We start from the raw sequence: 15,959 nt of genomic DNA on the forward strand, positions 1-15,959 counted from the left end.
GGTGGTCCAAGCCATGCTTATTCTTATTTCTTGCTCCTACTTCCTTTTTCCTTTTCCTTCTTTGCCCATTCAGTAGACACCCTCAGCTACACAGCCACCACCAGCATAAAAAAAAAGAAGTGTAAAACTTGTAGGAGGCAATGGTGTCATCAAGCACTTTGAGATGCAAAGAAGCAGGACCACCAACACAAGACAAAGCAGGTATCTGTCCAGAGGAGGCCTGGGTCTGTGAGGGGTTTGTGCTGCCCAATACAGAGCTCCAGGTAAATGCTGGAGACTTGCAGGGCCCAGGGGATAACTTGCGCTGGCACCCAGGAGGAGACTGGTGGTCTGGCTAAAAGGGGTATGTGTGTGCTCAGGAAAATAGTGCATAGCTTCAACAGAGAAGCAAAGGAGGGGATGCCAAAAATCTGTAATTTTCACTATTTTATATTCATTTTATTTTATTTTATTTTAAGAAAATAATCATCTCCACGTGGTGACTTCATTTCCAAATTGACTGTATGGCTCCTAAGGGCACAAAGACAGACTAGAACCCCAAAAATGAAAGGGGGGAGGTGTGGGAGGGAAAGCGGGGGCTGGCCAGGAGCACACCAGGGGGCTGAGCAGCAAAACCACAAGGCAGGGGACACCCTGGGAGCGAAGCCCGGCAGTGTGGCGGCAGTGGGGTCGGTGAAGGCTGGTGCTCCCCTCCGCCGCCACCCTGCTGGCCTCGGTCTTCCCCCCACCCCAAGCAGTGACGGGGGACATGGCCGCTGTGGTGGCTTGTGCCAGAGGGTGGCTGCGGGGCTTGCTCGGTGGCCCTGCTGCAGCTGCTCTGTGTCTGGAGAGGGATCTCAGGGCTGTGCTGGCAGAGCAAGCCTTCCGCCTTCCTCCCCCTCTTCCCGGGCTGGGCCTGTCGCGGCGGTGGTGACGCAGGAAAGAGGACGTACTGCGCCACCACCGCTGCCGCCATCCTGGAGGCCTCAGCCGGGTAGCCTTGGGAGAGGTGCTGGTGGCAGGGCCCGGTGTCCATGGCTCGGCGCCGTGTCCTGCCAATGGTTGGGCGAGGGGGTGTGACGAGCCAGCACCCTGCCTTCGGCATGCTGGCCGTGTAAGTCCCGACAGGCTGCAACAGCGCTGTGCAGCGGGAAGCAGCCTCCTCTCCCCCCGGCCAGGCGAATTACGTGCTTAACCTCAGAGCGGTTTTTTAGTAGCTTAATTTCTTCGCTGTGCCTCTGGTTTTCTTTCTGCATTTTTCCTGGGTCATGTGACAAAGGGAGACTTACAGGATCCTTAGCGCATATCGAGGCATAGAAGCAAAAAGCAGCAGACCCAGAAGTGTTTTGGCTGGGGGGGGGGGGGGGGGGGGGAAGTGTTGCTTAAAATATCCGCTGGAGTGCCTGGTTTTGCCTGTAAGAGCACACGTTTCTGTAGCCAGCCTCCGGAGATGGGCCAGCTGTTGGTCAGAGCCCCTCTCTGCCACTTGTACCAGGCTCTGCCTTATGCTGCTAAGGGTGAATGGACTGGTGCTGGGTGGGTAAAAGCGGGCTTCACTCTCAAGTTATTCTCATGGTACGAAAATCACAGGAAGCCTGATCCTATCTCCTTACTCCTGTGGGTTATGTCTGGAGAAAATGTGGGTTTCCTTTACTTCCCTACGCATTTCTGCAGTACTGCCATTGCATTTTGGTCCCTGAACACACAGTATCATCCTGGCCGGCTGCTGCCCTGGCAGGACATGCCCTGCTCTCCCTGCCTCAGGGCCGGGGGATGCGTGTTCTTTGAAGGAACATCATCTCTGAGGGAGATGCAAGTGCTAGGCCACAAATCCAGGCTACCGGAGGTTAGCAGTAAAGGCTTGTACTGAACTGAGAAAATTTTTCTTTACTATCCTCCTCTCTCTCTCTCTCTTTTTTTTTTTTTTTTTTTTTTTTTTTCCTTTTCTTCATAGTACTTTCTGCATTGAAGCAGTCCTGGGGCAAAAATTTTGTCCTAAGGAGATGGAAAACTACGTGGCATCTATGGTGCTGAGTGCACTTGGAGACACGCTGGGCTACTACAATGGGAAATGGGAGTTCCTGCAGCACAGCCCAACCATCCACAAGGAGCTGGCGGAGATGGGTGGGCTCAGCAACATCAGCATCAAAGGCTGGAAAGTCAGCGATGACACAGTGATGCACCTGGCCACAGCCGAAGCGCTGGTAGCTGCTGGGAAAAATCCACGTTTAGAGCATCTCTATTCCCTGATTGCAAATAACTACAAGGAGTGCATGAATGACATGGAAGGCAGAGCTCCAGGTAACCTCTCCGCTATGTCACCTTGGCAGAGCTGTCCTCTGGCCCTCTCTCCTTGTGGCTACTGACTCTCGCGTTCATGCTGCTTGGAGCCAAGGCTGGCCCTGCTTCTGCCCAGCTTCTCACCTTAAGGCTCTGCTTTTGGCTGTTTATAGATGTAGCATTAATTGTATTTTTTGTACAGCCAAAAGTTTTCTACACTCAGTAACTCTTTCAGGATGAATTGAGAATAGAAAAAGGCAGGCTGAAGTGTTTGGGCCATCTCAGAACTAGATGAGAAAAGATACTGTTTTGCCCACATTTATAAGACATTCTTACAGGTGTGTTTGAGGCCTGGCCTTGAACTCATGAGAGGAATGAGAGGGTTTTCCACTGGTGAATGCTGTTTATTATTATTATTATTATTATTATTATTATTATTATTATTATTATTATTATTATTATTTTCCTACACCCTTGGAGGAAAAACACAAATTCAGTCATGTATAATGTGCATCTTGAAATGCTGTGTTAACACCTCTAAACAGAGCATTAATAGAGAACTTATTTTAACAAATGCAATAAATTACACATAAAAATATTTAAAGGCAGGGAAATCCCTGCTTGGAATAATTAAGTTCATTAAACCCAAAGTCTACCTTTGGCTAGCTCTGAATGGCTACTTTCTGCAACTGGACAGTCAGGCCACATTTAAGATCTCTGAACCTTGTAGGTCCAGCCTCTCTCATTTCTTGGCACGACCACAGTGCTGCCAAGTTTGGGGCATGAGTTGCAAGGACTGGCAATGCATAGCAGCGTTTGGGAAGGATACGTTGACAGGCTGCAATATCCAAGCTGCATGCCATGTATTTCTGCAGATCCTGGTTCACCCAGGCCTGCTTACCCAGCATCTCCCTGAGGTCCCCATCTCTCTCTGCAGATGTCCCAGCCTCCTGCAGATGCTTGAAATAAACTTAAATAGGATCTTCAGAGGCTGGGCCTCTACTTTGGCTAGTGCATGCAGGATAAGTGTCAGGAAACACTCAAATGCTGCAATGCTATACAAAGTTTTAAAAATGAAAAATGTTCGGCTGGACTCATGCCTATCTGGATTGGCCAAAATATAGCACGAATGTTCTGTCTTGACATTAAAAGACATTTTCCTGGGAAAGACCAAATCCTGCATTGTTCTCATTGGTAAGCCAGATAAGAAACTTGAGCAGGAAAGTGTTCTGCGTACCTTTCCGCAGCCACTGCTTATCCTCATCGCCAGGACTGAAATATCAGCATTCAGTAAGACAGATAATTTCAGTTGTCAGTGTAGATTAATTAATAAAATATTTAAGAAGAGGTAATGATGCTTGCCAGGATAGCAGCAGCCAGCAGGTTAAAATTTTGACAGAATTATTGCTGTTTTGGCAAAGGAGCAACTTGTAAGTCCCCTAGCTGATGGGGTCTGCCAAGGTGGACCAACCACAGCTGTCAGAGAGACAGCACCTGGAAGTTATTTTTGTCTCTGATACCTAAGCTTGGTGACTACAATCTGAGACGAAAAGGAGAAGAGCCTAAAACTGGAATGTTAGTAATTAATAGCTAAGTATAATAGCACACCTGCTGCAGTCCATATGTGAGTAACCAGGCTGCAGCATGCCCACAAGCAGCTCCCATTTGGAAGTAAGGGATCTCAAAGTAAATTTGCTATGGTGACTAATTGGAGTGACAAAAGGTCAGGTTATTTGGCTGAACAAAGAGATGCAAATTCTTCTGTGAGCACTGGTTCCACAGATGCTTGCCTCATAAAATTCTGCTATGGAGAGAAAGTAGCATGGAAAAAAATGGAAATCTGCTGAAAATGCTCTTGCAACAGCATTCAGGAGTTCTCCTGCTGCAGCCACAGGAAAGGAGTTGAACAGGTCTTAGCCTCTGAGAGCTTAAATCTGACACTTAGCTACCTAATGTTCACTGCCTTACTACAAAAGGGAACACCTAATCCATATCCTCAGAAGCTGTCTGCATTCCAGGGTCTCCATGTTGTATTTGTAAATAATAATGATAGACGTTGCATGTCAGTAACTTCTTAAGGCATTTCAGAGTAAATAGATGATAACTGAAAACAGAACCTGAGATGATGCTCTTCTGAACAGATTAAATACTCACTGGGGAATTGCAGCCTTTAAGGCTGAGAATGGAAAGTTGCCGCTGCAACTTTCACCCAATAGAGAGGAGATTCCCCTAGAATAGTGGGGGAAAGTCACATTGTTCACCCACACAAGGAAAGCCAGACCTGAAAATCAAAACCCACAGTAACAAAGGGATTCCCACATCTTTATTAGTCACCAGAAGGCCACAGTGGGGTCCCTCAAATAAGCAGCCCCAAGAGAGAAGAGCAGTCTATCTCACTGTCTTAATGGCAAATTAATCCCTACATCCATTATTGCTCTTTGTGATGTGCCACAGGCCCAAATTCATTGTTCTTTGCAGATAGCAAAGCCAATGAATTAAGTGACACAAGAATGGCCATATTTCTTTTTCCATAATGTTACACTTGCCTGCAAAGATCTCCAGGAAACCTTCTGCTTCAAAGCTGTTGCCTGTTGCTCTGTTCCTTTTGGTCTAAGTCCTCTACCTATAGAATTTTTTGTGACTATGTCATTGTTTGAACTCACCTTAATTATGCTTACTGACAGACCCTAACCAGCTGGTACTGTGCTGTTACTGCTCCCAGCACATGCCTGTGCTCATGAAAAGTCAAAATAAATGGCACAGAAGCCTAAAAGCCTATTCCAGAAATAGCATCCAGCTGTACATGAAACTTTTCCAGATTGGCTTTTTTTTTTTCACAGTGCTTTTTGCTTGCATTTCTTTTTTCCTTAAAACAGTATTACATTTAGTTTAGTTTGCATGGAGTTCCTAACCAGGATTTGGTAAGTGTCCAAGATAGAATTTCTGGATTCAGAAACTCCCACAGGAGTGTTGTTTGTTTGTTTGTTTGTTTGTTTGTTTTTAATCCAGTTTAAAAAAAGGCCTAACAGCATGTTTTCAACTTAGTCTTCCTTAATCAGATTTCGAATGCTTTAATATTTTAATTGTTTAAAAGCATGAAGATAATACTTGCAATAAATCACTTCTTAAATCACCAGAGTCCTACCTGTTGTATGCTGGTATGATTTACAATTTTTTTTTCATTTGCATGTTATGAGAAGTAATCTCCTAGAGTAATATGTACAGGCTTAAAGCTGCAATCAAATGTCTGCTTGCTATTGCAAAATAACAAGTCTTTCTTTACAGTTTAAGCTTTGTCATCTTCCTCATTTTTCTTTGGTAATAGCTAATGAACGATCTCTCTGCTTATCAAGCACTGAGTTGCCTGGTCCCAACGTGTCTAAACATGTCCTGATGAAATGCCCTTCTTGCAGTTCCAAGAAGATTACAGAGTTCATTTTTTTGGTGCATATTTTGATTTTGAGCTATCCTAATCCCTTTGCTCTTTCCCTTTCCTCTCGTCTTTCTGCCAGAAAGTCTGTTTTACCAAGTACATACAAATATGATAATTAGCACAGCTTTTTTAAAGCTTAGTTTTGTTTGACTGGATCTTTTTAGGTCCCATGTAGGTCTAAGTGCAATGCTTAGTATATTTAGATTTGTAAAGTGCTTCAATTTTGTGTTAATCATAACACAGTTAGAAATTATACTGATAGCACTCTTAATGATTTTAATAAATAGCAGCCAGCACTGAATTAATAAACTACACAGAAAGCATATTTAGAGGCTTGAGTGCATGCCCACTTTGAGACATCACAGAAATAACCTGCTTGGCAGTTCAGTTAAAGGTTGGTGACCATCAGTGCTGGTGGAGCCCAGTGCCACCCCTATCAAACGCTGTGCTTGCTGCTGCTTCCAGCAGAAAGACACAGCCCTGCAGTTTTCACTCTAAGTCACCCGGAGGAAGGCTGCATAAAGAACATCTGGACTGATCCAGGGGCTGGCTGGCTGTGTGGGACAGCAAAACCAGCAGGCCTTGTCTACCAGTGTGACGCCAGCATCACAGCAGAGGCCGGTGTGCAGGCACGCCAGGCAGGGCTGAGGCTGGTGAGATGGCAGCTCTGCTTTGTGCCAGTGTCACACTGTGGGGAATTCATGAGAATGAAAGTAGCCTGACAGTGTGGGCTGCACTGGTCGACAACCCTTTTTTTTTTTCCTGTGGGGAAGCCTTGCATATGCTGTTCCCATTCTCAAAATTTATTTCCGATGACAGGCTGGTTGCACAAATAGTGTGAGAGCAACAGGACAGAGCTACTTTTTCAGTTTGAGACGCACCGAGCTGGTCCACCAGAGCACAGTGGGCTGTACCCTGTGCTGATTTAATATGCATGTAATGCACCAACACTGTCAGAAGAGAAGGATGCTACAGAAACGTAGACCAGAACTGTGAAAGGATCCATGTGACACTATTACTGACAGTGGACAACCAATGCTAGCACTGCTGGTATGTGGCCAGGAGCCAATCTTAAAACTGTACTTGGATTTGGAGGTATTTTTGTTACAAGGGTGCTGTAAATGCCATGTGCTGGTAAAACAGACTGACGTACACCAAATCCTACTGCCAAGCAAGGTAGAAGAGGATCAGAGATAATGTAGTATTTGAAACCTATTTCCTCTTCCTTGCACACAAGCATTCAGGCTTCGCACTTAAAATTTTTTCTTGGTCTTTGCCAGGGAAGGTTGCTGGGCTCTGAAATGTAATTGTGCAGGTGGCTTTAACCTATGAAGGGGCTATACTAACATGAGCATTATCAAAGCAGCAGCACTGGAAGAAGCAGAGTCACTTCAAACAATAAATAGCAGAACTAAGAAAGGGATGGAGGTGCGCAGCGAGGAGTTAATGTGTGGCTTCCCACCTGAAGAAGGGCGAAGTTGGACTGGGGTGTCCACTTAGAGCAGAAGACTGAAGAGAAGAGCCGAAGTATATACAGACTGGAATAACATGGTGAATCGGTAGTTGTTATTTCTTGCAATTAAAAAAAAATCAGAGGGGAATTTAAGGAAATTGTCAAATGGCAGTTTAAAATAAAAGGAAACACTTTGCATAACCAAATCGTGGCTCAGATTACCATAGGATGTTAGAGGAGGCTGAAAGCATGCGCGGGTTCCAGAAAACAAGGGCAGCTCAGGGCTGCTAGGTCCACTGGGTGTTACTGAACGTCATCCTTTGGACCCAACTTGAGACTCAGGACGACTCCTCTGTCTGCTGAAAGCCATATGGGTGTTCTCAGGAAAATATTGCAGCTGCCACATTTTTTGTAGTTTTTCCATAGATATCTGCTGGTGGCTATGTTCGGAGAGCAGCTGGGCTGGGCAAACCTTTCAATTGACATAATACAGTTACTCTTCAGCTTATTTAGGAGAAATACAGCAAAGCTACTCATGCAAAACCCTGTTGCAGTGAGGAAAGTACAGCGTTCCTCACTTTCTGACAAACTTAAACTGCAGCAAGGGAGATCTGGGTTTATTGCAGGGAATATTTCCTAGCAGTGAGGCAGAGAAGTTAAGCATCTGCCAGGAAAACAGCAGAGGCACTTAGTCTTGCTTTGGGTCTGGATCAACGTGATCTGATGGATCTCCAAATCTCCCTTCTGTTTATGGATATCTAGATATCTATTGTGCATAATATACCTTGTTTAGATAGTATAAATGTTTTGTAGATGCTATTAAGCAAGCAACATCAAATGTAAATAGTGACAATATAAATTGCATAAATAAAAAATCAGCAGTGGGGTGGTTTTTACCCCCCTGGGCTTTATAATTATTTTCACAAACTGGAATTATCGTGTCTGCTTGAGAAAACGCAGGGTGTAGTGGCAATTCAAGGCAAGAGCCAGACGCGAGCAGACAATTTCTGCGTTTATAGGGAAGCCTGAATCCCTTCCACAGGGCAATGCCCTCCTGCCCTGCCTGTCTTCCCCTGGTTTCCATGCTACAGAACACTATCTCTGCATGACGTGTGGTTCTTACTCCCTGCTCAGGTGCCATGTGTCAGAAAAACGCTCTGAATCTGAAACCGGATAAGCCAGATGGCTGGAGGATCCCCTTCAGCCCCAAAGGTGGAGGCTGCGGGGCTGCCATGCGCTCCATGTGCATCGGCCTGCGCTTCCGCCGCCCTGACGAGCTGGACACGCTGGTGCAAGTCAGCATTGAGAGCGGCCGGATGACCCACCACCATCCCACCGGCTACCTGGGGTCCCTGGCCTCGGCCCTCTTCACGGCTTTTGCGGTGAACAACGTGCCCCCACCGGCCTGGGGGAAGAAGCTGCTGGAGGTGCTGCCGCGTGCCAAGGCCTACGTGCGGGACACTGGCTTCTTCGTGGAGGAGAACATGGGGCAATGGTGAGCTGCACTGCTGCCGCCAGGCTTTGTTAAAATTAAAATAAACCTCATGTACGGGAGGGTGAGTGCTGTTTATACCTAAGTCTGAGTAATCACATTATGGTTCACTCGGAGAGCAGCGCATGCCTACCACGGGATCCAGTCGGTTCAGAAAGTCTCTGATGTCCCCCAGGAGAAAAATACACCTAACATAACAAAAAATCGGCAGGTTGTTTTAGTGTCATGTAGTTTTGACATTTTTTGGATCCAATATGAGGCAGCTAACTTGCCATCTCAACCATGACCTGATGAAAGATGGGAACCAGGGCTGGGGAAGAGCACCAGGTCTAGGGCTGAGCTCAGTCTGAAAGTCGTAACCAAATCTGGATGCGCATTCAGCGTGGCTCTGTGCACAGACACGAGCAGAGGTACGCTGAGTTTGTGAGGATGACTCAGTTCTCGGTCTGAGCCTTCGAATCCTTTGCAGCGCAACAGTGGCAGGTGGTGGGCTGCCTTCTCCCATGTGGCTGGAGGAAGGGGAAATCTAACTCACTGAAATGTGTCCTTGTGCCTCTTACTGTAAATCCTGTCCCTTGTTTGGCAAACAGGGGACGCCTACCATTTTGCTGAGCTGCTGCTCCGGTCTCTCTCGGCGCCGCGTTTTCTGGCGGCTGGGTGTGTGCTCCTGCAGCAGGACTTCTCTCACACCCCCTCTGTCCCATGCCCTCTTCTGCAGGTACTACTTTGAGGAGCAATGGAAAAAATACCTGGCGAAGAGAGGCATCTTGGACGGGGTCTCGCTGCCCACCTTCCCCTCCAAGTACGGCGTGGAAGAGAGAGACTCCTTCTACACCTCCCTCAGCTACGACGGCTGGGCAGGCAGCAGTGGGCACGACGCCCCCATGATCGCCTACGATGCACTGCTGGGTGCAGGGGACTCCTGGACAGAGCTGGCCCACCGGGCCTTCTTCCACGCGGGAGACAGCGACTCCACCGCCGCCATTGCGGCCTGCTGGTGGGGGGCCATGCACGGCTTTCGGGGGGTCGCCGCCTCCCTCTATGCCCCCCTGGAGTACAGGGAACGCCTGGAGAAGGTGGGCAAGGACTTGTACCACCTCACCTAGGTAGGGGTGGAAGCACCACCCCCCTGGGAAGCATGCTTACGCCACCTGCTGCCTCTTGCTTAACGTACTTGAACGTAGGTAGACCTGTGTGAGGCTCGTGTTTTCTGCTTGCGTGTGCTGGTGTGGCAGTGAGGCAACTGTGGTGTTTGGGAGCGTTGAGAGGGGAGCATCTGTAGCATTAAAAGCTCTCCTTTGCACAGTGATTGTAGCAGATACAGCCCAAGATAACCCGCTAGGAGAGAGGGAGGGAGCAAACAGCTAGCTGCCTCAGGGACAAGAGAGTTTTCTCATGTGGTTATTTTAGTGGATGGTATTTTTTATTCTAAATAAATACCCAGAGAGAGATGTGTGGGTTTTGGTTGATAGCAAGTTGAATATGAGCCAGCAGTGCGCCCTGGCAGCCAGGAGGGCCAACCGTGTCCTGGGGTGCATCAAGCACAGCATCACTAGTCAGTCGAGGGAGGTGATTGTCCTGCTCTACTCTGCGTGTCCTCACCTCGAGTGATGTGTGCAGTTCTGGGCACCACAGTACAAGGACATTAAACTCTTGGAGACTGTCCAGAGGAGGGCGACGAATATGGTGAAGGGCCTAGAGGGGAGGACGTATGAGGAGTGGCTGAGGGCACTGGGCCTGTTCAGCCTGGAGAAGGGGAGGCTGAGGGGGGACTTCGTCACGGTCTACAAGTTTCTCATGAGGGGAAGTGGAGGGGTAGTCACTGATCTGTGCTCTTTAGTGACCAGTGATACGACCCAAGGGAATGGTGTCAAGCTGTGACAGGGGAGGTTCAGGCTGGCAACCAGGAAGAGGTTCTTCACTGAGAGGGTTGTCGCACACTGGAACAGGCTCCCCAGGGACGCAGTCACAGCACCAAGCCTGTCGGAGTTTAAAAAACGTTTGGACTGTGCTCTCAGTCATACGGTCTGAATTTTTGGGTAGACCTGTGAAGAGTTGAACTCAACGATCCTTGAGGGTCCCTACCAGCTTGGGATATTCTGATTCTATGAATACTGGAAAAAAAAAAAAAAAAGCATCTACTGGCTTCTGCATTGCAAATGCATTTTGCACAATTTCACAGTGATTTTGCTATATGTGTAAGAATATATCAAGATTCCCTCTTTCATTTAACCAGGGAGTTCAATCCTACTGACTAAACCCTTGTGGAAGGTAAAGGTGGGTAAAGAGAGAATTAAGATGTTGCATTTTTCATCAACTTAGGTAGTGAACTACAGTCTTATGCTTCCATCAAGAATATTAATATTTGCTTACTATTTACCATGTATTATTCTATTAAAAAATGCTTCTTCAAATCCAGACTACTTCAGTGAAAAGTGCTTACTATTTTAAGAGCAATTTCAAAACCAGTGTTCAGTAAATAGCCCTGGCATGTCTCTGTTAAATACTGTATGCTACAATGGGATGAATGAAAGGATGGGAGGAGACAGTATGTCTGAAGAGCCAGAAGGTGCAAGGTGGCTGCAAGCTTCATCATGGATGAGTAGAGATGTACTGCTGGGGAGGGAGGAGAGCTGGTGCATCAAGAAGCATGGGTGGAAGGAGAGGCTGCCTAAAAGGGGGAACTGGCTTGGGAGTTCAGCACACCTTTATGTAGGGACTGTGCATAAAGGTACAACAAAAGCCCAAATCAGACAAAAACCAGCAGCAGTATGAATCACAATTTCAACACAGTTTACTACAGCTCTCAGGTGTGTTGTATAAAACATGTTTTAGTGCAACATAGTACAAAGTTTTTTTGTTTTTGTTTTGTTTTTTAAAAAATCCAAACATTTTTCCACATCATGCATGGATAGGCTATCTCTCTTTCATCTCAGGTTCAGTACAGAAAGTTACAGCAGAGAGAGTGGTTTGGAAAGCTTCATGTCGAAACTCATTACAGGAAGAGTCTGCCTTATAAAAACAAAGATAACTTAGAGACTGGGCAACAGACTGCCAGAACAACGGAGAAATGTCAGTGGCAAGGTACATTCTGGGACCATCACAGGAGCCGCTTCCTGGGAAAGCCTGGGCTCGGTGCAAGAACTGTTGGCTGGGCAGGGACCAGTTTGGGCCAAGGGGAGCTGTGGAAAAGCCCTCCACGAGAGCCCTGGTCCGGGGCAGTGCTGCTGGGGCAGGCAAGCTGGAGAGGAGGAGCCTGGTTCAGATGCAGCACACGCTCTCCAAGGAAGAACAGCTCCTGCTGACTTTCTCTTTTTCCTTTAAAGCTGAAATGAATTGCAGTTCCTGCCCTGAAGCAGTATGTACAAGAGATACTACATTTATGAAACAATACCCACTGGCTGCAGCTGCTGTTGTTCATGTCTTGGTTCTTCAGTTCCATTCACTTTTCATCCCACTCCTCTCTGTGCAGACTCCTTATCCAGAAAGGGAAGACAAGTGTGTGGGTGTGTGAGATTATATATATATGTATATATATAGGAATGTGATATTATGCGTATGCTGGGGCCAGTAAGCAATTACGTCTCAAGGAGGGAGACTTTGCAGAGGGGTGAGTGCAATTTGGGCTTCTCAGCAGAAGAAGAAACGAATGACATTCTGGTGGAGGAGTAGAGGTGGCAGCGGACTCTCCTGCCACTGGAGTGGGACCATCTGCATCCCCGCAGATAAGATGCAAGCTCCTCTTCTAGCCAGGAGAGAGGATGTGCCACGCAGATCTCCCACCTGAGGCTTCACCACTTCTGAAATGTCAAGGCATCAGGGTTTAACCTACTACTACTACAGAGCATCTGCTGAGGTCCCCTTCTCTTCACAAAGAGGGGTCTGACTCTCCCAAAGAGGTCAGCAGCTGTAGGTATGGCACCTCTCTCACGCGAGGCGGGGGGGGGTCTTGCGGCTGCACCCATCCGCCCACGTTGGCTTCAGCCATGCTGCAAAAAACAAATGGCCAGATTTGCCAGGAAGACATCAAGGAAGACAACAAAAGGCCGTTTTTGGCAAACATTTTCTTCCGCCAGACAAAACGCTTAGGGTGTATCAGGGAGGAGGCGGTTTCCTCCACAGGACACAGCAGGGGTACTTGGCAGTACGGGGTACTTGAGCGTAGGTGCCCCACATGGAGAGAGCCCTGGTTTGCTTCGTGAGAGCCATATCTTTCACAGAAAGAACAGCATTTCCTGTCACGGCAGTTGCGTACAACAAGAGCAGGTGACTTTGCCAGGAGAGAGGGCTTACAGCAAAACGGTTTCTCCTCCTAAAGCCCCAGAGATGGAAAGCAGCACACGCGCACACACACATACGGGAAGATTTCTCTCAACCCAAAGGGACGTGGAAGCCCCCAGGGTGCAGGTGCGATGCAGGCTCCTTGCCCTGTCCAAGCTCGTGCTGGGAAGCCGCACGAGCTGCTGGGAACCCTGGTGACATGAGGTGGTTAAGTGCACGTCCCCGCTGCGTGGCTGTGACTGGGCTCCTTGGCTGAACCATCCAGGGACCGTGAATCCAACCCACGGAGCTTTCTCTTTCCCCATTTGTAGAGTCATTACTTTGGTCAAGTTGAAGCCTTCAGAGACTGGATCCAGCCACCCGTCCCCAGGCAAGTGGGGCACGGAGAGGAGCTGCCTCATCAGCGGTGGCAGCATCTCTCTGGCATGCTGGACCGCATGAGGACCTTCTTTGATTAAAACAAAGTCAAGGCTTTCAGGTACCTTCCTTCTGTTTCCCCGCTCAGTTCCTGGAGACCAGCTAAATTGCTTTTGTCCTGATTGCAAGCGCACTGAACATTCAGTTCAATGAATGTTCAATTCCCCAAGACTGGGGAATGCTCCCAAAAGGTGTATTGCCTCCTCCTGAGAGAACAGTAAGATGGAGGCAAGAAGATCCTGAGGCTACAGCCAGTTTTTGAGATGGACCTCCCAATACCCCACCTAAACCCTTCAGAGGTGGTCCTGGCTTTGCCTGCTTTGGAAGAGGGAGCAGCTAGCTCAGCGCACCTTGGGAAAAGACCTTCTTCACCGTGGCACAGAATCTCAGGAGGAAAAAACAAGTCTGTTTTGGTACACGTACACATTTACCTCCAGAGATCGTCCCAGGACCAAAAGCCCCCTGGGAACTCCTCGCTGTGTGGAGAGAGGGGGAAGCCTACAGTTCTTTGGGAGACGGAAAAGAAACGACGACGAAAAAGTAACGGCCCAACGGACAACAACAGATGGGATCAAAATTAATGAGAGGAATATCCGCTATGTACAGCAAACGCACAGGCTCGGTGCTGTCTCGGTGGCTGGGTGCATTCCCACAGGTGCTGGAAGAAGCCTCGGACCTTCCCGTCCCCACCGGCTGGGCGCTCCGCAGAGCTCAGCCGCCGCGTCGGAGCACAGACACTGAAACAAATGAAACAAGAACAATGAAAACCACTCTGTTCCTTAGGGTTCCTGGTGTGTCTCTGCTTCTCTCTCTCTGCGTGTCCTCCTGGGCACCTCTCGTCTCTTTAGTCTATGGTTCCCGGGTGGATGCTGAGGACTGGTGGCTCTAGGCAAGTGGGCGAGTAGTTGAGGTGCGGCTCTTTGATCCACAGCAAGGGGACCCCGTTCTTGCCCTCCGAGTTCTTGCTGGAGTTCCGGCTCTTGAACCGCACCAGGAGGATGGTGATGATCAAGATGCCGAAGATGGGGAAGGGGTAGAAGAACACGAAGTAGAAGAGGGCGTCATTGGAGCAGATGACAGACTGCAGGGTGGAGCCTGAAAAGAGACACAGGATGGTCACGTTTTACAGCTTCTACGCAGCACATAGCTTACAGACTTCTTCAGAAACATAAAAAACAGATGCTCATTAATCTGTATCATAACAGGAGGTAGGGCTCTGACAAAAATCACCAATACTGGAAAACAGAGCAGCAGAAAAAAAGCTATTACAGGGCATGATTCGGCTTTATCTCCTGCTAAGAGTTTCATGAGTGCTAAAGATCTTCCTCCCTGGTGCAGATTTTCTGATATCTTATAAAGCAGGGAGCCTTATCACAAAGTGTTTCCCTCAGTGGTGGTACAGAGGCAGCATCTTAGTGTATCTCAATTAACGGACCACAAAACTCTCACGACCTCAGCTATATCTGAGGCCTCTAAACCACCCAATGGCTTTGAGAGTTATGGGGAGGAGGCCCTAGTGCCACAGCCCTGGGCCCACACACAAGTGACTGTACGGTGAGCATGGGGTCAACCCAGCCCGCAGAGCTGGGCTACAAGCCCGCAGCTCGATTGGAACAGCACCGGTACCACAGATACACCCTGTTGCAGACCAGGTCCAGGCTCCAAGTCCCCAGGGCAGGGGGCCGGTCATGCCCACGCAAACTAAGACACACGGGCAGCTTGGGGTCCTCATCTCTTCTCACCTGCATCCTGCACATGAACGGCGACCGTGCCCGACTCCTCCTCCGCCAGCCGGTACCACACGCCGTTGGGGTCGGCCAGCCACTCCTCCACGCGGCACGAGTAGTTGCCGCTGTCGGCACCGCCAGCCTGCAGCACCGTCAGGCGGAAGAGCACGGCCGAGAGGCGCTGGAAGCGCAGGCGGCCCTCCCAGCGACCCGTCTCGGGGCTGAAGACGGCGTCGGGGCCCACGCTCAGCACCGCTTCCCTCTCCTCTTCCTCTTCTTCCTCCGCGCGGCCACCCGCCTCTTTGGCCCGCAGGTTGTACCACGTCACCGCAAAGTGGGACTCCGGGCTGGAGCGGGACAGGATGCTGCAGTCCAGCGGGAAGGACTCCTTCTCCTGCACCGTGAGGTTGGCGGTGGCCGTGTCCACCTGCAAGGTGGGGTCTGGGAGAGCAAAACGGGAGGGAGAGGTGAGTGCGGAGCAGATTGCCACCACGGCCGCTAAACTGGGTGCGATCCAGGTGAAACCTGAAGGCTTGACCCCACACAGGTACCTGTGTACCTTGGCTTTCTAACCTGCCTGAGAGTGCTCAAAGGACTTGAAAATCAGCGATGTCTGAGGCACGGGAGGACAGATTTTTTTTCCAGCAATTTGGGAAGTTAATTAGGTAACAGACTCCTCCACAGAGATGACCGCAGCACAGAAGCAGCACGGACGCTTCCTAAAGTCTCTCTCTTTTCTTCCCTATTACTTGCTGCAAGGCTACAGAGATGTTTTTAGCTAACTGATATACAGTGGCCAGAACCTCAGATGAGTTGATTAAAGGCTGACTTCAAGAGCAATTAACATTTGATTTAGTCATCCTGCCAGGGAACACATACTCAGGGGATCACAATCAG

General features: G+C 48.8%; 2 protein-coding genes across 2 annotated transcripts in view; one reads left to right on the forward strand and one right to left on the reverse strand.

Moving 5' to 3' along the window:
* Positions 1 to 945: 945 nt before the first annotated feature.
* ADPRH (ADP-ribosylarginine hydrolase) lies at positions 946 to 11,047 on the forward strand. Its single transcript, XM_084291251.1, has 4 exons — positions 946 to 1,093; positions 1,934 to 2,280; positions 8,280 to 8,640; positions 9,356 to 11,047. The coding sequence occupies exons 1-4, from the start codon at positions 1,014 to 1,016 to the stop codon at positions 9,741 to 9,743; spliced, it is 1,176 nt and encodes a 391-aa protein (XP_084147377.1). The 5' UTR covers positions 946 to 1,013; the 3' UTR covers positions 9,744 to 11,047.
* A 3,132-nt stretch (positions 11,048 to 14,179) lies between these two features.
* IGSF3 (immunoglobulin superfamily member 3) overlaps positions 14,180 to 15,959 on the reverse strand; it is a gene marked incomplete at its 3' end in the record, with an annotated part of 79,749 nt that continues 77,969 nt past the window's right edge. The window contains exons 9-10 of the mRNA XM_084285619.1: positions 15,078 to 15,503; positions 14,180 to 14,430 (exon numbers count right to left, since the gene is read on the reverse strand). Of these exons, the coding sequence (XP_084141745.1) occupies positions 14,180 to 14,430; positions 15,078 to 15,503 (677 nt within the window). The remainder of the gene's footprint in view (positions 14,431 to 15,077; positions 15,504 to 15,959) is intronic.

This window comes from Netta rufina (genome assembly GCF_964035555.1).
Source record: "Netta rufina genome assembly, chromosome: 1".
NCBI lineage: Eukaryota > Metazoa > Chordata > Aves > Anseriformes > Anatidae > Netta > Netta rufina.

Coding starts and splice junctions, on each gene's coding strand:
- ADPRH (XM_084291251.1), top strand. CDS start 1,014: ATGGCTCGGCGCCGTGTCCTGCCAATGGTTGGGCGAGGGGGTGTGACG. Junction 1,094..1,933: donor GCCTTCGGCATGCTGGCCGT/GTAAGTCCCGAC, acceptor TTTTCTTCATAG/TACTTTCTGCATTGAAGCAG. Junction 2,281..8,279: donor CATGGAAGGCAGAGCTCCAG/GTAACCTCTCCG, acceptor CTCCCTGCTCAG/GTGCCATGTGTCAGAAAAAC.